This window comes from Merops nubicus, unplaced genomic scaffold, assembly GCF_000691845.1.
Source record: "Merops nubicus isolate BGI_N331 unplaced genomic scaffold, ASM69184v1 scaffold9928, whole genome shotgun sequence".
Classification (NCBI taxonomy): Eukaryota; Metazoa; Chordata; class Aves; order Coraciiformes; family Meropidae; genus Merops; species Merops nubicus.
Genome location: NW_008626334.1, coordinates 73,715 through 96,141, shown reverse-complemented (window position 1 = coordinate 96,141; position 22,427 = coordinate 73,715). Strand labels below are relative to the sequence as shown.

Below are 22,427 nucleotides of genomic sequence, written 5' to 3'. Positions count from 1 at the left end.
AAAGAGTGTGACTGAGAGGCTGCTACCTGACTTAGGGATATCTAGCACTGCTGAGGAGGTCACAGCACGGCAGCAGCACGTGGTTTTCCAGGTGATTTATCACAAAAGCTGTGCCTGACCTAGTGAATAACACAAGCTTGCAAAAAAGGCAGTTTAGAAGCTACAGGAAAAGGTTTTGGAATGCACTAAGAATGACATAAAGCAACAACACAGAAGCTCAAGTGCAAGCCTAGAGCAAAGATACAAGATGAACAGAGTCTCCTGAGGTCCTGGGATCATCCAAAACTATCTGAACTCAATCATATATCAAACTGACCCTCATTTCTCAAAATCTTCAACTCTTCAGCTTACTCTGAAACTGCTGTGGTGTTGTTTTCATTACACAAATGAACTAGCACATACTACTGACCTTTTGACCTTTAGGACCTTCAGGGCCAATTGGACCTCTCTCCCCCTACGATTAAAAAAATATGATTAATCAGATTGATTTGTCATTGTATAACAAAGCAAGGGGCCCAATTCTACAACTGAGGACAACAAAAATGTTTTCAGCTTTTAGTGGAGAACAGACTAAAACTGCCAGGCCCTCAAGAGCAATAACAATGAAGCTGGCTTCTCAGCCACAAGCACACAAGCAACCACATTGTTTTTCAAAGCTATGAGATTTTTTTTTCAGTGTGACTATATTTACCCCCAGAATCTCTTCCTTTTTATTTGATGAAGGATACACATAACTGGGCTGGATAAGAAGAACCACTTTGTTTCCAAGGTTGTTACCAGGATTGCCAGTGTGATTGAATTCATTAGGTAAATTAGGTAAAATTCGGTGAAGAGAAAACATCTGGGAAGACTGGATCACCTCTACAAACATCCCACCCATGAATAATACATGCCTGGCTCTTTCCATGTAGTGCTTTCCTCCTTTAGGTCTTCAAGTGTTTCACAAATACAGCCCTTCTTATAGCTCACTTGGACAGTGTCATGTCCCCATTTCCAAACCCATCCACCATGCCTCAAATGAAATACACCCATCTCAACACTCACCTTTGGCCCAGCAGGACAGGAACAGTTGAAAGTCTTGAGGTGGCCAACTTGCTCGCTGCCAACAGTGGGCCTCACTTCCAGGGGAGGTGGTTCTGTCAGGACCGTGACCTGGCACTACACACAAACACCCAAGATCATGACAAAGCCTTTGATGCTAGAAAACTTCCTCTTCCACCCACCTGGGAGAAACTGCATAGGTATTACTCAACAACACACTGCCAAATGAGTCCCGGCGAGGAATGAAATCCCTCAAAAGCCATTCACTGGAGCAGTAAGGAAAAATGTTGCCAAAAGAACAATGAATCTCTTTAACCAAGAGCAAGGGGAGCAGAGTGAAAGCAGGGTGGGAATTTCAGTGAGAGTAAGGCACGGGAAACTATGCAGCAACGGGCACCGTTTTAGCTCTTCCCAAATAAAACCAGTGGGAAACATGTTGAATATTTCATGCTGTGTTTCTGTTGTTCCATCATCACTTCAGGGTTTTGTTTCCCCTGACAGTTTGACATGGAAAGAGCAACTTGGAAACTCCAAATTCCTCATACTCATCCCACTGCAGTAGTCCTCTTCTGGCACTGCTACACTACTGATTATATAGTTAAGTTTCATTCACCATTATTAAAAAAATTATAATCTCACAGTGCCATATATTCCCTGATTTATGTGATAAGATTTCAACAAAGAGTGTTCATGTGAAAATGAATAAATGACAAAAAGGAGCTTACTGGTCCAGAGGGAATGTCACAGCAGGTCTCCAGCTCAGCATGCCGAGAATCACAGTAAATAACCATCCGCTGAAGATCAAACTAGAAGAGAAAGTGAGGCAATAGTCTCAGAGACAGTGAATTATTAAAGACTGCCTGTCCTTTTCCTTGGATAAAAACAGTGCAGGCAAATACAAACAGAAAACAGATGAGGCTAATTTCACAGTGATTCTATGAACCCTGTAGCCAATACCAATCTCTCTCTACTGATAGTGGACCAATATCTCAGCGTGCTCCAAGAGTGCTGAGCAAACGAGACCCTGAAGATGCCCATTAAAGTTCTGGTGCAGGTTTTCATGCAAATAAGGAAGCATGCTAATCTCCATGTCCTGGCTAAATTCCTGTCTGAGAAGACATATTCTGACTACCTTATAGAATTTAATCTAGACATAATTTTTTTTCTCCTGTTGTGCCTTGAACCTTCTGACGATTTACCCCTAGGTGAGAAATGCTATTAACACATTTAACATGCACATTCCATCCCTTTTGCACAGCTAAGAAAGATTACACAAGTCTCAAAACACCAAACAACCATACATAAGTTACACCAGGTTACCATCACTACTGGACAATCAGGTCTGTCCTGAAGGTCTCAACTTTGGTTCAATTAGAGCAAGAGTCATTTAATATCAGGTATCATTTCTGAGGAGCTGAGAATGTATCGTGAGTCTCCTGAAATAACAAGTTTTCTTTTTCTCCCCATCTCTTCTTATCACAAGTGGCAACATTCATAACGCCAAGACCAGAGAGCAAAAGACCTTTAATGTGTGTAGTTCAACACCCACTTTTGATGGTATTTGTGGGTCATTTTGTTTCAGATTTAAGCTACAGCACATTCTGGGACTAGACAGAAAGACAAAACAGATTTCCCATTTTTAATCCCTATTATAGAGATCCTGACAACCTCACATAAAAAGACATCCTGTACACAATGAGATGCCAACATAACACAGGAAACCTTCCAGTGAGGCTGCTACAGAAAAGGGTCAGTTACAACACCAACCCCAGCCTCTGCAAGCCCCACGCTGCACCCCAGCTCCAGCCGGCCCGGGCAGCACTCACCTCAATGGGGACGCTGTCATACAAGCGCTTGCCAATCACGGTCTTCCCTTGAATGTCAATATTCTCCCTGTCCTCAATGGGCAGCATCTGGACCAGCCTGCAGTCGATGTAGAGGGAGACAGCCTTGGCCTGCACGCCCAGGGCCACCTTGTGCCAGCCGCGGTCGAAGAGGTCGCCCACGCGGGCGCTGCGGAAGACCACCCTGACGGCGTCCCTGGCCAGCCCCACGGCGTTGTACTCCAGAGCCTTGTTCTCCCCGTCCAGGCGGATGGAGACCTGCCAGCAGACAGCAGACCTTCTGCTGAGAAAGGACAAAGCCCTCCCCTTCCTCCCGCCCCCTTTGCAGCGTGTGGTGAGAAGCCCAAGGAAGGAGCAGAGGACAGAGTTTTGTTTGAGGTATGGACAGAGAGCCTATGTCTGTTCTTGTAAATAAGACAGGGCAGAACAGAGCCTTGGGTGAACACCCACAACCATCTAAAGCCTTCTCTTGTGAGTACAATTCTTGATATTGTTTCAACATATGCCACCTTGATGCCTCCCAGGCAATGCTTGGGCATGGTTGGGTGGTAGCACATGTCAGGAGCAGACAAAGAGAGCCTGGTTTAAATCCCTCTATCCTCTGCCCTCCTCCACTACTTCCAGCAAGTTCTGTGGTCTTTAACCCCATCACGTACCCTCATGAAACCAGTGTGATGAGCTGCAGCACTGCCCACACTTTATTTCAGATGCTTTGAACCTACAGCTGCACCACCTCACTGTGTCGCAAGCTATGGAGCAGGCAAACAGAGGCTTCTGAAGACATTCTATTTTCAATTCCTTTACAAATTGCTTTCTTCTTTCACCAGTCAGGCAGTTTCCAGCAAGCAGCAGGGAATGGACCAAAGCACAGAGCTAGGAACAAACGATGAGTACACAAACTGCAGAGCTGGAAGGAGTTTGGCCACATTGGCACCAAGCCATGTCTGATGCAACCAGCCCAGGGTGGGTTGACTCCAGATCTGAACCAACAACTCCATGCAGCTGAGCACCATGCTGGCTGGAAATGCCAGGCTGGATCAGCGACAGCTCACAAGTGTCTGCAGTCTGTAAGCTCTGCAAGTCTACAATGCAGTACCCAAACCACTATGGACTTTACATGAAACAAGGCTCACAAGGCTCTAAAGCACTTCTGGCACCAAAACTTAAGGCACTTTTGAAAATATTGCTGAGAATTCTCCACTGAGAATATTGCCGAGTGCTTTTTTTTCTCTCCACACCTAAACAGTTCAAGTTCCCAGTTGTCTCCAAGAGATACTGAGTGATAAAAACATTCTCACTCTGCAGGAATTAGGAATGCATGTAGCACAGTAAATCATGTGCCATTTAACAGAGTGCAGCTGATGATAATTTTATTCTAAACCTTTTTACCATTGTCTGAAACTCAATTACCTAAGTCCTCAAACTGCACCCAGCCTTCACTGTGAGCTCCCCAAATCCTTCTGAATAAAAGCAAAAAGCAAATGCTCTCCAAACAGCAATACTGAGTTACATGGCTATGTGAGCCCATGCTGACAGCACAGCTTGGCACCACAGGTAATGTCATCAGCACCTTGATTGTACCAAGAAGAAAAACACAAGGTCCAAACCACCCCCTCCTCAAACACACTTGAACCCCAAAACTATAGCATGCTGCTAAGGACACTCTATACAGGAACAGACAGCCCACTATTACAATCTTATGGTATTTTTCTTCTGAGACCCTGAGAACACTTGATAAAAATCATTAGATCAAATTATGCACAGCCAGGACTCAGGGCTGTGGAGCAATAATAGGTGTTACATCCGTGTTCTAAGCTAGAAACCCATAATGCCTTTGCTTAATACCTAGAAGTTTGGGCAAAAACTTGGCATAGTTCACTGCTCTATAGCACCTCTGGGACAATCTTTTCCCAAACAGGCAAAATATTTTCCCTAAACAGAACTGCCCAAACAAAACAACCAAAAACCCAAAAGTGGTTTCGAGAGCAAGGATGGGATGTTTTTCCCCTTCTTTCCAACCAACACATCTGTCTGCAGGCTAACAACAATAAAGGTCTATGCCAACCTTCCTTCGAGGGCTGAATTAAAGATTTTCAGCAAAATTAACTGAAAGACAGGTAAAGGGATTTTTACTAGTCCACAAGGAAAAAGGAGTGGGAGGTTAAGGCACAAAAGCTGGTTCATGCAGCAAATGAGAAACAAGGCTGCTCTTGCTGGCTGCAAGGGGCCTCATACCTGTGGTATGCCATACTTGTCAATAATCTGCCAAATATACCAGTCTTCTTTCCTGGAAGCCTTCCGGAACTTGAAGGTGGTTACAAAGGCATATTCATCAGGGAGACCTTGTGGAAATACATCCCTGGCATGGAGAGGGGGAAAAAAGAGCAACAGATCAGGCTTACTAGTGAAGAAAAGAACTTCTAGGACTCTCTTCATGTCTCAGCAACACTTCCCAAAAGTATCATATAGTTCCTGCAGAACCTGCTTTATTTGGCAGTCTGCAGAAAGATGAACATGAGCTTGTGCCCTCCAGGTGGTTCTGTCTTTGAGGAGCCCTTTTTCATTCCAGTGGTAGAAGCACTGGAATCTCTCAAATTAAATAAATAACAGTGATGATCTGCATTCTAGTATCCATCATGTCTAAGCAGTTGTTTTCCACTTCATGCTTCAGCTCATGCAATCTGTAAATCATTCTGTTCTCCTTCTGATGCACTGGGGACCTGTGACATCTGGGAACAGGCAGGCACACCTGAAAAACTCTACAAATGTACCAAGCTACAGCAACAAATATTGTACTACTGCCTGTCCAAGGAGAAGTTTCTTGGCTGACAGCCTGGGAGAACAGAAGAACTTTCTCAAACTAAATATTGGAAATACATTAAACAGAAGTTTATTCCATGTGACACCATGATCCATGCACAGATCTGAAGAAACCAAAACCAGCACTGCTTGACTCAGCCCCAGCATAAGAAGATACCACAATGCATGGGCCACGCAGGGCTGGACAAAAGGAATAACTGACCCAATACCACTATTTTTATGTCTCTAGCCATTACTGGATGCTTAAGAATGAAAACAAAACAGAACAAACCTATCTCCCCTACTTCCAACTCTTTGAGATCCAGGGGGCAAACTCAGGGACAACTGCAATTTCTGTATTAGTAATTTCTTATGGATTTTTCTCATATGGACTTCTCCAGTCTGCCCCTTGAGCTCAGGTAAACACTGCATTCACAACATCCTTTGGCTAGAAGCACAGAGCTCTTCTACACACTGCCTAACGAGCCCCCTCTTCTTTGTGTAGGATCTAGCTCAATTCTTATAAGGGACAACACAATGAACCCATTATTTTTTCTAGTTTTTATGCCACTCATGATTTTGAAAACTTTGCTTATAATGCCTCTAATGCCAGCTGAAGAGTCCCAGTTAACTTCATTGTTCCCCATGTCCAAGCCAGTCTGCTTCCCTGATCGTTCCTAAACAGACTCTTCCTAAATGTGATGTCTCTCCTTCCAGACATCTGGGCAGTCAGGCATGAGCACCCGTTAGGAAACAAAACACAACAGCAGCAATTAATGAAGAGCAAAACAATGAAGTCAGATTCTCTTAAGGAATACTTGATACAGTCCATCACTATGCAGAAACTGGCACAGTCAAAGGCATGTAAAACCAGATTTAATGGGTTTTTAGGTTCTTTAATGGTGAACCAAACACCCTCAGAATTTCCCAAATACTTTGTTTTTCAATTACAGCAAAGGTTGAAAGCCAGTCTTTCCTAATGCCAAAATATTCAGTCATCTTTTAATCTGTGGTTTGAATTCCATGACAAAACAAGAAGTATGACAGCTGTCACTCTTGTGGCAGAGTTGCCATGGAGAATATGCCACCAAGAAAGTCTACAAGATGTTTGGCAACAGAGAGTCAGGTCAGGCACATCAGCACTCCCAACAGGGCACCCCACCAGGTCTCCTTCACTACTGACATGCCTTAGTGCAAATTTCCTGCCAAAATGGCTTTGTACACTCACTGTGTCCAGGTTTGCCAAAGAAGATACGTGCCTCAGCTTTTAGCATCACTGACAGTTTGGGCAGTCTCCCTTCACATCTTTAAGAAACTTCAGCAAGGTGGCAAAGTTGATTGTCAAAACCACATTGCTTCTTGAACACAACCCACGGACGTTTTTACAGGAGAGTGCTGCCACTGGGGGCATTTCCTTGTGGCTCAGCAACTCAAACCCTGTCGTTGCAGCATACACACACAGTCTCCTTCACTCACTCCTCACCACCTATCACAACCTGGTTTAATGAGTTCCCTCTCTGTCCTGCCCTTTAAGACTGTGATTCACATTTACAACCCACCACCAACTCCAACCACCTCCTGAATAAAAAGCAATCAGAGAAATGGTTGAAATTAATCGCCCAAAATACCACATGGAGCCTTGGCCTGACAACCACAACCAAATCTGGAAGAGCCAGCCGCTGGCTTCTGTGCTAAGATGGTCTTTTTGGACATGTCTGAGCTGGGAACAGGAACATCGCCATGAGAGCTTAAATTCAAAAAGTGTTTTCAGATGCTTAAGGCCCACAGAAAAAACTGGGAGTTAGGTACCTAAATATCCTTGTGAGTCTGTCCACACTTCATCACACAGAGGCTGACAAATGGCTCAGCAGGTAGATTTAAACTGATAGAAAGCTATAATGACCTATCATTACCTGTCACCCTCAACTGAGTTTTAAAGGTGCTGAAGAACTGGCTGCAAACTCCCAACAAAAAAAGGCTTTGTGCCAAAAACAAATCTGAAGAGACTCTCATTGCTCTAAAGATATGATAAAATCTGTTTCTGAAGTCCTTGGTCCCTGCACCTTTTATAGAGTGCATTACTGCATAAATAACAAAACCTTTGCTTATGAGTTTTAATTTATTTCCTCACTAAAAAGTGAACTCCATCTAGAAGTTCAGCTTTACTTAGGAATCCAAGGGCAGGAACTGCTGTCCCCAGAAATGTTTTATTTCCTTCTTTCACCCAAGGCTGAATTGAACTGATGATCCATATTATGGAGCTTTGCTGGATGCCTGGTACCTACAGGGAGCACTCTGCCACCTCCTTGGTCCATAATTCTGACAACAGGATAGATTGCAGAAGAGGCTCTTATAAAACTCCAAGACAAGAGAATCCCTGGGTACTGCAGGTTAGTCTAAGAGTTAATTAACCCTGCTACAAGGTCAGGTGAATCACAACTTCACAAGAGAAAAAATGATAATAACCAGGCAGACTCTTTCAGCCACTGCCCACTTCCAGTGTCTGATCTCCTTACATGCTTTTGTTTGGCATGAGAGCTCATGTCTGTGACAATCAGCATGAGCTCCTACATCTATAACACCTCCACAATGGAGAAAAATAAGATTATTAGTTCTCATTTCAGACATGGAATGTAACAACAATGAATAGGGTGTGTGCGTTTGGTGAGGAAGAGTATAATTAATGTATCTGGGAAACCTGACCACTTTTACAACAGCTAAAACCTGCTAATATGAAATCTAACTCATTAAGGTCTGTGGAACAAGGCTGGAGGAAGCCAGTTCACTTCTACATGCATCACATCACCAGAGGCTCTCAGAATGACAGGAAAAAAAAAAAAGGGAGGGGAAGAGAAGAGAGGGGAAAAGGGAGATAGGGAAAAAGCTACAGCAGGATTGTCACAACATAGAATCAACCCACCTATACATCTTTCATGGACATTTCTTTTGCCTCTACTTCAGGAACCTCAGTGATGGAGTAGGTACCACCTCACTAGGTGATTTCTGCCTGTGTTTCACTATCCTACCTGCTGCATAAAAGTCCATCCTAAATCTCACTTGCTGCAGTTTAACCTTCCTGAAACAACTTACTTTCTTTTTTTTCTGAAGGAACCATGCATACAACTTGTTCTCCTCTCTTTGCTGCAGCCTTTGCATGTTTATCAGCTCTCCCCTCAGTCTTTCACTCTCTAGAAGGCCAAAACAAGCCTTCAGTCATTCCACCTCTGTCAGGCTTAACCTTCCTGAGTTGGAGACTCAATGTCTATATCTACACTAGTGAATAATCATAGAATCATAGAATCATAGGGGTTGGAAGGAACCTCGAGAGATCATCTAGTCCAACCCCAAATGGAATAATGGGCAGGGTCCATCCAAACTGCCTTTGAGGAGCAGTCTCTGGCATGGTCCATCCTCCACACTAAGCTCATGCATTGTCTGGGGTAACATTGCTTGAGTCAGCCAAAACTACCTTGAGATGAGCACATAAACAAGTGAAGAGCACAAATTATGTGGTTCTAGCACCGGGGCAATGAATTCACTCTATTTCTTTGGCTAGTAAAGAAGAAGCCTACAAAGAACTCCTCAGGTGTGCTCCTGACAGACATATTCCCAACAACCTCACAGCAGATTTGGACAGACGTTTATTTTTCTAGATGACAAGCACTTGTCTGGCAATAGAGGTCACAAGATGAGATGGGGCACAGCAAGATCCTTCAGCTGGGAGTCTGCTCTCACCACGTAGAGCAAGGAGCTGCATGTCTCATTCCTGACTTCAGCACAGTGTCTTGGTCTTTTTCCAACTCCAGCACCATGAGAAATTCTGGGACAGGTCACAGACCAGGCCAAACACTTGCCTCTGGCATGGGAGAAGAGAGTGGGAAAGGGAAAGACAGGGTTGGCAGAGAGTGGGAGAGGGTGCAGCAGTGAATTACAAATCCCAGAATCACTGAGAGTGGAAGGGATCTCTTGAGATCATCTAGTTTAAAGAAGGTTTTATGTTCAGGTTGCATTTCATTATTTTAATTTGTTCCCATTGCTTCTTGTCCTGTCCATGGACACCAGTGAGAAGATTTTGCCTCCATCCGCTTTGCTTCCTTCCCATCAGGTGTTTATACATGTGAATAAAATTCTCCCTCAAACCTTCTCTGCTCCTAGCTGAAGAATCTTAGTTGTCTCTGCTGTTTCTCATATGAAATATAAGTTTCAGAAGAAGCAAGGAACAAGGAAGCATTCAGGAGGCTTCAAGTTTAGTGTAGAAGATTTCAGGGGCTTTGTGTAGAATTTTCTTCTCTGTGGAGCAGAACAAATGATGAGACCAGGGCAAGAGCTCATGGAGAAACCCAAGGAAGGCACCTGAAGTTAAGTTGATGTCAGGAGACAGAGTCTCCAGACAGACAAAAGGTATAGGTGCCCAAAACAAGAAGATTCAGAAACGGGGGAAGACAACACTGTACCAATATGAAGAGAAACAGATCATGACTAGAAGTTAGGCCAAGCATCAGGAAGTTCTGTGAGGTAGCAGCTGAGACGAAGACCAAGCCAGGCTGGAACCAGATCAGGCAAAAGAAAACTGAGGGATGGACATGGCCAGGAAGAAGGCTCTGGAGTCAGGACCAGAAGGCATAGATGGAGGGCAGAACAAGATAGTGAGTCAAAAGCTTGTCATTGTCCAAGGCAACAGTAATGGGAACCAACCCTGAGGACCCAAATCCAGAAATCTGGGGCACAGCTTTGGCCAGAAGATCCACTAAGGAGCCAGGGCAGCCCTGGTTGCCTGAGGAGAAGCACCAGCTGGACTTATGGACCAGCCCCCAGCCAGCTGGAGAGACCTGTTACGTCCCTCAGTGACCAGGACAATGGCTGTGGCCAAGTTCCTGCCTGTTGTTTGCCTGCTACCAGAACCATCACAGGGTGCCTCATCACAAAGAGGAAGGAAGCTGAGAGTTGTAAGCTCCAGACCAGGAGACAAACACACACATTTCCCAGGCAGCTAAGCTGGCACTTCATAACCGTACTCATGCTTATAGGAAAGGCTACAAATCCTTTAAGCAGATAATAAAGTGAATTACACATATTACACACTTAATGGGTTTGTATCTAATCATGAGACGTTGTTATCAGTCAGTAAACATTGCTTGAGGTTATCTGCAAGACAGGACAGATGGTTTTGGTTTGTTTATTATGCCAGCTACCAGTTTTGTGCAGTTCTACAAGATTTCATTTTCTGTGAGCAATGACCCTACATGCACCATCTCACACTCCTGACATCCAAAGGCTAAAATGAGCCCAAAACAGTCACCTTCCATGGTGCTATATCCATTTGGGCTTATTCCCAATTCACAGGAGTATGGAAGTTAAAACACAAAAGGCTGAAAATATTGAACTTTAATTCTATGTTTCACTTAATCACTCAAAAAGAAGCTTCATCATTTCGTTCTACTAATTAAAGACATTTTAATTCTAATTGTCACAGGCAATAAAATATTCTACCTATTTTAAAAACAACCACAAACAAACAAGTGCTATCTGAGCAGAGAGAAAGTCATCATAGCTGTTTGGTCTGGCTTCACTTTCTGGGACACCACTGAGAAATTACATTAAGCTTTAGTCTGAAAAAGGAATGGAGATGGAAAACTCTCTGAAATCTGTGCTGACTTGTTCCCATGGTTAATTACATTCATTGGTAAAAGTGTGCTTTCCTTCCACGCTGGTTTTTGATGCCATTGTCAGGTAGCCACTGACTTTCAGCCTCTCTCTACCCTCAGAATCAAAGACCCTTTATTAAACTGTGATTTCCCAGAGGTTCTTACAGAGAGCAACTACCTCAGCTGTTCACTGCTTCTTGAATTGCCTGACTACACTTGACCTCTTGAATTTCTCACCATTAGACTTGCTTCACAACTCTTTAAACTTTCAGCCACTCCATTTCTACCTCCTGAATTATGGAAACAAGGACTGCACATAGCACCCCATCAGTGGTGACCGAGTTGCCTGATATGGAGATAGTCAGCTCACACTTGACAGTTCCTGCTTATATCCCCAAGGATTGCACTAGCCCCATTTGACACAGTATCATCCAGAGCTCATATCATTTGGGGACTGGACTAGATGATCCCCAGAGGTCCCTTCCAAACCCTACCATTCTGTGAGCATTCCAAGAATTTCTTAAGGACTTATTCACTTCAAGGGCTTATTTCTAAGTGGTCTTGGTGGCAATGCTTCACAGTAATAAAGCACACTACTACTAGCTGCTACAAGCTGCAGCAAGCAGAGATGATACCCAGGGACTGCTGGGAGCCAAACAAACAAAACAGGTTTGTCCCCCCTCCCCCTCCACTTATGTACATACTACTTATCAAGGCCAAATTGTCTTTAGTTGTCTGGCCTTCTCCCACATCATGAATCTACTTACCCTGAGATTTGACATCATTTATGGACTTCAGAGCAAACAGTTTTCTTTTCAGTATATATTTTTGCCTTTTTTTTTTTTTTTAAGACTGTGTGTTTATATGGAGAGTGGGGGTAAGAGGACAAGGGTAAATCAATCCAAGTTGGCTCCAGGACAAAAACAGTATTATGATATCAAGCAAATGTAAGTCACAGGACAATCTCAAAGATGCAGCGAGCTGAGTAAAAGAGCTAAAACCAAATAAAAAATAACAGCCCTCATCCATAAGGAGGAAAAAAATTACTATTGATTTTTTCAGCTGAAGTTTAAACCAGCACAGAGAAATTTACTGCAAAAATGTTAATGGTGACAATTCAATCTATGGCTCATGGTTACTCAGTGAAATTATGCACTCACTCTTTTCAAGGCTAATGTTAGCAGGACCCAAGTGACAACCCAAAGAGAAACCACTCTGACAGACTACAACACAACCAGTAGCCTTAGGCCCTAAAAGGCTCCAAAGACTGAATCCATGTCAGCACAGGGTTAAAAATTGCTCATTCTTTTATAAGGCCAAACCCTACATTAACTAAATGCTAACAACACCTACTAGGAACTGGTCCCTTGTGATTAGCAAAAATAAATCTCAACGAGAGTGCTACCAATTGTTTGTTTTAGAAGCTATTTATCAAGCCCGAGGTTCTTTTGTGAATTTCTTGATACTGCTGCTCAGAACCATTGAGATACACCAAAGCCAGCTCATACTCTACCAGGATGGAGCCTGTAGTTGGTGCAAAGGCTCTCCACCATGTTGTATAAATTCTGTGTCTGTAGAACTGAAGGAGCTGAACAAAGCAGCAAGGGATGTGTAGGTACTAGATGATTACTATAAGGTTAACCTAGAAGAACTAAATAATACAAAGCAGAGGCTCATGTGAAAATAAAGTGAAAAACCAGGGTACTCACTCAGTTTTCTGAACCACAGGGAAGCTTCCAAGTCGTACATAAGCACTCTGAATGCCATTTTCTTTCATTCCAAAAATCTGTTTCACGCTGAACGAATTCATCAGGTCAAATCCTGTCCATAATGGAAGAGTAAATATGAGACATTGATCAGGCAGTGGGACAAGTCTTCAGGCATACTTAGGTAGTTATCTTAGCCCACAAACACAGCACGTCAGAGATTAACCTGGTTCTTGTTGAGAAAAGCCAGAACAAAATTCCGACATGGTCTAATCTGCTTAGTCCCAAAACTCAAAAGCAAGCATGAATTCAGACTGTAGCAAGTTCTGGAGAGATTAGAAGAGAGTTCTCCAGAAATCAATAGGTCTGGTTTGCTTGAGGTTTGCACAACACCCTGAAAATGGTGTTAAATTCTTTAATCCCTGCGTAGAAAAATGCACAAGTACAGACTGAAACACTTATTCATAGAATCTTTGAAGGTCCCTTATAACCCAAACCATTCAAAGATCATCTAGTCCAAACTCCCTGCCACGGGCAGGGACATCTTTCACCAGATCAGGTTGCTCAAAGTCCCATCTAACCTGATCTTCAACATTTCCAGTGCTTCTCTGGCTAACTTGTTCCAGTGTCTCATCACACGCATAATATTTTTTTCCCCCTTAATCCCAGTCTAAATCTACTCTCAGTTTAAAGCGTTTACCCCTTGTCCTGTCACTAAAGGTCTTGGTAAAAATTCTGTCTTTTTTTATAAACCACCTTTATATATTAAAGTGCCACAATAAGGTCTCCTTGGAGTCTTCTCCGGGGTGAACACTCCCAACTCTCTCAGTCTTTCCTCATGGAAGAGGTGTTCCAGCCTTCCAATCATTTTTGTGATCCTCCTCTGGATCCATTCCATTAGATCCATAACTGCTGAAAACCACTAGTCCAAGACACTTGACTACATACACTTTTCAAATCATTTTAAAATGACTGAGTCTTAGTCTAATCAACTCATCATTATCATGAGCTTTTAACTTTGTTCAGTTAGTGAGCTCCTAAAACTTTTCTGGGACAGATAAAACATTTTTGTGCTGTGAACTTAAGCCCTAAGATTTTTAGGTTTCTTAGTTGCTCTCATGAACCTTTCAGGCTAAAAGTCACTGCAGGGATTGAAATAGGCTGCAACAGGAAAAGACACCCATCAAATGACATTATTCTTCAAATTTATATTAATAAATAGGTGCAAAAACCCTTAGTACCAAGGTCTGGTCCAGTCCCAAGGCAAATCAAGGTGTGAGAGTAGACACATAAAATATAAAGCTTCCATCATAGAGCTTTTTCTGAAGAAATAGCTTTTTCTGAGGAAATATAATCTTAATTGTGTGTTTGCAAAGGCAGAAATGGTTGCTTGGTGCCAAGTTGAGGCCTTTTGTATTACAGTAACTTTCCTGGCTGTCAACAGCTTTTCCCTCATGTCCACTCTATTTTCATCTATTGCTGGACATTCAAGAGGGCAAATAAGGCAGTTAAGATACTCCAGGGCCTCATGGCTCCACCTCGTAATCACCCCTGCAACAGCTCAAGTGATAGACCCTTCTGACACACTGTAATCAGCTGTGATTGCAGCTATAAATCTGAGCAAATAGACCCTACCAGAACATGAGAGCTCCCTCCTGGCTATCACACAGAAAGCAGTATGACCTGTCCACGTCAGCCCTCCCACAGCTCGTTTCACCAGGCACTACATCTACACCAACCCCAGAAACGTGAGGAAGGCAGTTGCTGGCAAGAAGAGACCACGCTGACTGGGAAGGGAAGTTATTCACTGTTCACAGGAGCTGAGCTGTGGATGGTGAAGGCTGACTGCTGCCCAAGAGACATCATGATGTCAGGCCACCAGAGTCCTCAGGCTGGGAGGTGCTGCTCATCTCATGGAGCGTGTAAAGCTGCATGGCTCAAAATACACAAGTGCAAGACACAGTGACAAGAACTTCTTGCTAAGTGAACTTGCCAAGTGACTTCTTGCTAAGTTCTTCCCATCATTAGTAGCTCAGACCCAACCTCGCCCTGCCTTTCCCTGACAGCTCAAGCTAACATTCACACAGGAGCAACTGTGAAGCTGTGCACACTTGTTTTCCCAATGGAAACAAGTCAGGAGTCAGATTTAATCCATCTCTTTATGTTTTTGCATGAGATTTCCTAATAACAAGCAGTTTAGAAAGACTAAAAAGACACCATGAAAGATACACAAAGTTATTAAAACTATTTTAAAACTCTTTTTACAGTACTTGCTGTAACGAAAAGGAGTCACGCTCACAACTTAAGACTCTCATTTGCATTCTGGCTGTGGATTGGCAAATTGCAAATTTCTTGATATATTTTTCATTCAAGAATAAATAAGGGTTGTTCTTTGAGAAATGCAACGTAGGTTCATGTGAAAGTTAAGCCCTAGGTATATCACTCAAAACCTAAAAATTAGTTTTGGTTTAATCACACTATTAATTTGCTCTGTGTCAAACTCAGATGTTGCCTCCACTTTCCTATGAGCTATGAAACAAACCAGTTCATGGTCCCAGAGGACTTCACACGGAGTTCATCTGGCTAAATGTCAGCTCCCAGACAGGATAATACCAGACACTCACATCCAGTCGGGCACAGAGAGTCCAATACAGGTGCTTCCAGAGAAAGACTCATCTCAAACTAAAACAGATGACACAAGTGCATGTTTCCACTGACACAAAGAGAGCTGAGGATGTTCAAGTTGCCTGCTAAGCCTCACCTAGTAAAGATCTGTAGCTGGTGAGATGGCCTCTACTCTTAAGACACTCCACTGCCAGCCAAAGCCCATGGAGGCAATGGACACTGGCTGCTGAAGGATTTCAATAGCATTACAGAAAATGTGGCAGCAGGCCACACACTAAACAGTTAGGAACTCTGCTGAGGATGAGATGCAGCTCACCTAATTTTAGCTGTCTGAAAGGAGCATGCAGGTTGCCTGTTGCCTTGTGGGTCAGCAGAGAAATAGAGGACTGTCTAAGAAGAAAAGTCATCCCATCTGTCTCAGACCTACCTGAAGAGAGGCTGAATCACCATCTGGCAGTGCCTACCTCCTCCCACTCAGCAGAAAGGGAGCCCATACAGACAGCAATTTTCAGTGCTGAAGCTGGGTGAGATATAGTCTACTCAGAGGGACTGCTATTCATTTTGTGCACTGAATGAAGCAGAAGCAGAGGAAAAAAGTTAACTAATCCCACAGAACTCACATTTACATTGTCTCATTTGCCATTAGGATTGAATAAAGGCTGCAGATTTTAAATTCAGCTGGCAATATCTTAAGCTTGCTATCCTGACCATTCACTCTAAGAGTCTCCTTAAGCACATGCCATTCCATTTCTAAGTGAGGGAAGCAAATAAACCCAAAATATTGTCTTTCAGCTAAGAAATTAGTCAGGGCAGACTGCCCAGGTGGAAGTGGAAAGAGGACATCTAGGGAAACCATCAGATGAGTTTGTGCTTTAAAAAACACTTTAAGATTATTTCAGCTGAAGGACAAGAAAATGTCTATAGTATTTAATTAGTATTATTATTATTATTGTAGTTAGTATTATTAGTGTTATTATTTTGTTTACTTCATGTACCTGGAAGGAGTTTGAGCATGTTCCCTTGCTGACTTCAGGAATGGAACTGGGATTGTGAGGGAGGCAACATGATGTCTTTAATTTAGCTTTGAACCACAATGTCAATGTAAAAAAATAGGTGATGCTTTAACAGTTTCTCCCCACTGGAACAGGATTCTTCACCTGGCAGTGTCTGGCTAGGAACAGTGCAGTGGAAGCAGCTCACGTAGATCTTTCCCAAACACCTCACTGGCCATTCAGCCTGTCATACAGCATGTCTGGGCTGGAGTGCTAGCAGAAATACAGGCTGGCCATTGGCTTTTCCACCACCAAGGAGGGACCATGTTGTCAGGGCCACAGGAGAAATAAGATCCTACACATAGCTTCCCAGTCCTCTCCACAAGTGAAATGGGGAAGAACATACCTGTCTAAACTAGCAGGGGCAAAGCTGGTGTTACCTACTGCACCATGCTCCAGCACAGGATGAAGGGGTGGGACTTTCCTCTTCTCAGCTCCTCTGATTTAAAAGGTATTTCCTTGTGTACCAGGGCAGGTGTGGTTTCCCAATTGGCTTATAAACTATTTAATCAGTAATGCCATAAATATGCCAATTAATAAGATGAATAATGCTCTTTGATCACAAGCAGCCTACTTCATTAGAGCTACTAAAACAATATGGGGCCACTGAAACCCTCTAACATGATTACATCTCCTGAAAAGCAGCACACACCTAGTCCATTAACATGAAAATTAAAATAGTGACCTGAAAGAGAAGCTCAGATTCCTAACAGCCTACTTGGCTTGAAAAGCAATTTCTTCTGCACTGCTCTGCTGATCAAATCAGCCGAATGTCTCTCTACTTGCAAGCAATAACTCCCTTACAGGAAGCAGTTTGGTTTTCCAGAATCAGAAAACACACTCAGATCTCCCTGTTACAGGCAGAAGATGACAAAACTTGTCACTGGACAGTTTCTACATCATCTAACTGTAATATGCAACCAGATTCTCTTCTACAGGAAAGATGTCCACACTGCACCAAACCACACCCTAACGTGTGGCCAAGGGATGATCCAACAACTCTGTACTTGTCCAGTGGCCCTAAGACATTTGTTTTAAGATAATTACTTCAAGACTAGGCTAAAAGGGCCATGGTTGCTTGCCCTGAGTATGACCTGGACTTCTGCCTGGCTCCATTAAGGATCTGATAAGGACAGCACGTTGGCAGCTAGTGTGCATGTTGAGGTTTTCCTATCTGCCCTGTGTCCAGGGCCAAAGAAACCTCAAAATAAAAACAGCACCCAAACCAGAAAACCAGAGCAACACAGGCAAGTTTTAGTAGCCAGAAAACACAGCAGTGTTCACATTTGGAAAGTCTTCTCTAAGTAGGACAGAGCCATTAATTTCTTCTTTAACCTGAAGAAACCTTCTGAGAAAAGTCTCCTGCTTTGCATTCCCAAGGAGCCCAAGATGACACTCACAGAGGGAACCACTGGTCTAGTCCTAATTGTGAAAGTATATGGTGAGACAACAGCCTGGAGGGGAATGTGGAAAGCAGATGAAAAAGGAATCAGGAAAGGCACTAACTATCAGAGCTTCAGGTGATGTGCCTGGAATATATTTATCACGGAGGATTTCCAGCCACAAACACTAACATAAAACCAAGTAGCCTTTGCAGGAAATGCTCCATACTCTGGTCTTGCTTAGATTCTCAGCTGAATTATGAGCCTTGACAATGTACTGATGGAGTATCACCAACAGCCAAGGTCAGGGAGGTTGTCATAAGCTTCTCGTTCTCTGAGCCTTCTGGAAATAGCAATCTGTATTGCCTGTAGTAAAAGAGCACATGCTGCTTTTACTAGAAGGAAGTCAATGGAAATAAACCTTATGGTAGACTACAGCAATGTATAAATTCCTAAGAAGAACAGAATCACTTGGGTGCTTCAGCAAATGTGTGATATTATCAATTTCCTTGCCTAACATTTCTGCAGTCTTGAAAGTTAAGCTTTCATGGACTTCCTGTGCTCACAAGATCCTGAGTGTCCCTTTCAATTCCTCCAGTATGGTCTGCAAGACTTTAAACACTATAAAGAGCCCTCATTTTTGTTACCTGTCTTAGTCACTTTCTGCACTAACATATACTTTTAAAATAACAGAATAAGTTATCATGCCATATTCTAAAGTTAAATAGTGCATTTAATCAGCTATGACTGGCAATTAGCTACTTGAAGACAGAGGGTTATTTTTCTTCTACTGTATCTAAATATTTGGCATCCTTATCTTCCACAATGCCCTAGGCTGAAAACAGCTGTTTCTGGACTGCCAAGATGTGCCTCAATTCATGGCTGGGATAGAAGTAAAAGTGTCCAAATCCTGAAGGAGAGACCTACTACTGCATTCAGCATGTGCTACTGTTAGTGTCATAGTAGCCCTCATGTGCTACAGCATTTTTGCTGTTCCTGACATTCCTTCCTCCACAGGAAAGGAAATCCTGTCAAGAGCTGACAGAGTATCAGATTTTAGGGATATTTTTAAGAGCTCACTGAAGTCTCTATCTCCAAGGCTCTTCCACCACATTAAAAATACCCACATCCATATCAGTATATCACTGTCCCAAGCGTAGTTCCACTTGGCAGCAAGAAGCAGTATTTAGGAAGGGATGAGGTGCAGACTGATGCTATTATCCTTCAATGGCACGCTGGCAGGAGGCTGCCAGAAAGGCCTTTTCCTCTTTCTTGATAATCATCTGCTTGGCATGGTGAGATGTCTATGAGGACACCACTGGGGTCAGTGTCAAAGCAGCCAGACACTCAATCTCCACCTTGTCCCAGCCCCGCCGTGGGGCACACAAGTACCTCTTGTTTCCTTGTGGTAATCTAGACAACAGGAAAAGTCAGAGTCCTGCAGCTCAGATACTGCTTAGATCTGTCTCATTGCAAATGACTGTAAAAAGAGGTTTGAAAGAAAGACTTTTGCTGGACTTATTTTTTTCTAACTCTCCAGCTGTCAGAAAAAAAGTGATTTCCAAAGACTTAACAATGGATAAGAATTCTGGCTTCTTGCACTGCTTTATTCCTCTCCAGTTCACCTCTCCAGCAAAGGCAGAAAAAGCAGCAGCTTATTTTTTTGCAAGGATAGTTCACCCCACGCCCATCACTCCCAGCTAACCAGTTTGATTCAGCACCATCAGCCAGCAGTGGTTAGCTGACTGAAGCCCTGCCCTAAGGACTGCAGCTCTGGAGGCATGAACCAGAGAGATTTACTGGCTGCTCACCAGCCCTGTGTGAAGTAGCGTGGCGAGTAAAGGGGTTGCACAAGTCATTAAAAAAATTAATTTGCTGTATTTTACAAGCAGCTTGCAAGGGAATTTTGGGACTATAAAATTTTCCAAAGCCTATAGATTAAAGGGCCTCGAGAGCATTTTAAAGCAGTTCTTGCTATTAACCAATTGCCCTTTCTATCCACTGATGTTACTGTTGGGATTTAAGCAGCACTTCATGCTGGTCTGACTTCCTCACCAGGTCCACTGGACTTTGGTGAGGAGGGGAGTTAAGAGCTAAAGGTAATAATGAGGTTGTTTTGAAGCACACAGCACAGCTCTTACACCAGCATGAAGAAGGTATCTCCCAGCAAGCCTACTAGCTTCTAGGTGATACTCCACAAGGTGGCTTAGAGGACCCATTAGATGGTCTCAGTTTTATCACAATATTAAAGCCAGCTTGCTCCCAGCACACAACACCTCCACGTGTGTGGTGGTTGGTGTACTGGTCCTCATTTGCTTTCTCTGCGTCACAACACTTGGCAGACACAGTTTCCACTTTTTCTTGGTGCCTGCAAAGCCATAAGTCCCAAGCAGATCACAAGAGCTTGATCTTGGCTCAAGCATCAATGTACATTTGGAATCATCAGAAGCAGGAGTATTGCCTGAGGTGTATCACACACACCTCAAAGAGAAGCAAGCATTGGGAAGCAGTGAGGCAGATGAGGGGGCAGTCACTGGGTCGACCAACAGACCACTATGGTTCAGAAACCTCAGCCTAAAGCTTTGGTCAAAAACAGGGGACTGATACAGCACTTGGTACCCTCACGCAGGAAAGGTAACACTGCAATGAAGATGAAAAGGATATAAAACCAGTAAGAAAATTAGTCCAAGGAGGCAGGATGAGAGAAGGAGAGAGACAGAGAGAGGTCAAAAACACAAGCACAGCTCTAGCCATCCCACCTGGTGTTGTGATCTAACCCCCAGCCTGTTGGAAAACCAGGAAATAAATACCTGTCTACAGCAGCTGCTTCCGAGGCAGCACCTTCCAGCACCTGATCTCATGTTAAGGAGCACACCACTTTACTTGATGCATTGTTCTGTTTATCTCCATCAGTACACTCTTACCTGTTTGCCTCTCAGGTTTTGGACAGTTGCAAGCAGCGTATTGAAGGGCACTGGAAGCTGGGTTTGACACTGAACTCTTCGCCTCATTACTGGAGGCTTTTTTTGTGTTGAAGTCATTCTCCATTTTCTCAGTGATGGACATTTGGCTTAGTGCCACGAGCCCTCTTTCAGCTCCTTTCCTGCTTCAGTGATTTACAAGATTAAACAGAGGTTCATTATTCCTTTGATGTCCTTGTATGCCAGATAGGCTTGCACCAGCTGAACTTACCGGGACTATTTGTATTAAGTTCTGATTTTAATTAGTTCCTCTGTTTTGAAGTTCTCTCTTTTTTTGTTCCCCAGGCCCTAAGGTGCTCTGTGATCCTTTGGAAAGCCATCAAATGGCATAACTGCAAACTCATCACTTGGGATAGCAGTAGGGAGGGGGGCACTCTACGGTTCTTTGAATAAAGGTTTTGTTGGTGGCACCCAAGAGGACTCTTTGCATATAGCTGAGAAAAATGACAGTGAATAAGTGTTTAGAGAGCAGAGTGGCAGGACTGATGAATTGAACATAACTAGCAACAATTCTTACTTCTACAAGAGGCTAGTATATTTTTTAGAGTAAGAAAAGGTATGAGGAAAAACACCTTAAGATACAACCAGCTAGATTCCTTCTCCTTGTAATGCTACTAACTGGGCCACAGGAAAACTTCATCAAGGTGTTCTTTATGCAAATAAAAAGATTCCCATTAATTTTAGGTGCTACAAGCAAGGCCTAATATGAAAGCAGGTAGAGACAGCTCTTAGGGACTGTGGTTGTTGCTTTATGCCAAATGATCAAAGCAAATTAGAGCTACAGGCACACCAAAAACCTGGCCAGAGCTGTCATCAGGGACTATTCACATCAGACAGGCTGATTTAAACCCAAGTGTTAGAAGGAGTTTGCTGACATTGCATCTGCCTTCTTCCCATGGTGTGTGCACAAGGGCTACAAAGCTTGCACTGGTGAAGAATCTCTGGGATGGTTCCTCCAGCCCCCTCTTTCACAGCAATCTCTTTCTGATGCAGAATTAATGTAAAATATTTGGACCTAGAAATATCTGGAAATACCTCATAGTTAGTCAATTACTCTTTTTTTTTTTTTGAAGTATGCAAATTGAGCTGAGTCCTTCATGTGCACCATGTGCACCTTCCTGGGCATGGTTAACCTTTATGAAGTCTTTTATGTGAATGTAGAAGTCAGAATTTGTCACTGCTGGGAATCAGACCAGGGACAGTCTTTCACAGGGACCTCTCAGCTGTTACCAGTTCTCTTCCTGCACTACCAGACTAAAGCAATTTCAACATTTGTTCTCTGTTTCATGCTGTCATTGAGCAGGCTACCTCCTGCCTTCTCAGCCAGGCTACCAGCTCCAACAGAGATGTGA

The 22,427-nt window shown here is 43.3% G+C and overlaps 1 protein-coding gene across 1 annotated transcript in view; it reads right to left on the bottom strand.

Moving 5' to 3' along the window:
• Positions 1 to 22,427, bottom strand: part of LOC103778378 (collagen alpha-1(XXII) chain-like) — a gene marked incomplete at its 3' end in the record, with an annotated part of 106,830 nt that overhangs the window by 36,735 nt on the left and 47,668 nt on the right. The window contains exons 4-9 of the mRNA XM_008945960.1: positions 13,039 to 13,150; positions 5,121 to 5,244; positions 2,868 to 3,143; positions 1,767 to 1,847; positions 1,045 to 1,158; positions 410 to 454 (exon numbers count right to left, since the gene is read on the bottom strand). Of these exons, the coding sequence (XP_008944208.1) occupies positions 410 to 454; positions 1,045 to 1,158; positions 1,767 to 1,847; positions 2,868 to 3,143; positions 5,121 to 5,244; positions 13,039 to 13,150 (752 nt within the window). The remainder of the gene's footprint in view (positions 1 to 409; positions 455 to 1,044; positions 1,159 to 1,766; positions 1,848 to 2,867; positions 3,144 to 5,120; positions 5,245 to 13,038; positions 13,151 to 22,427) is intronic.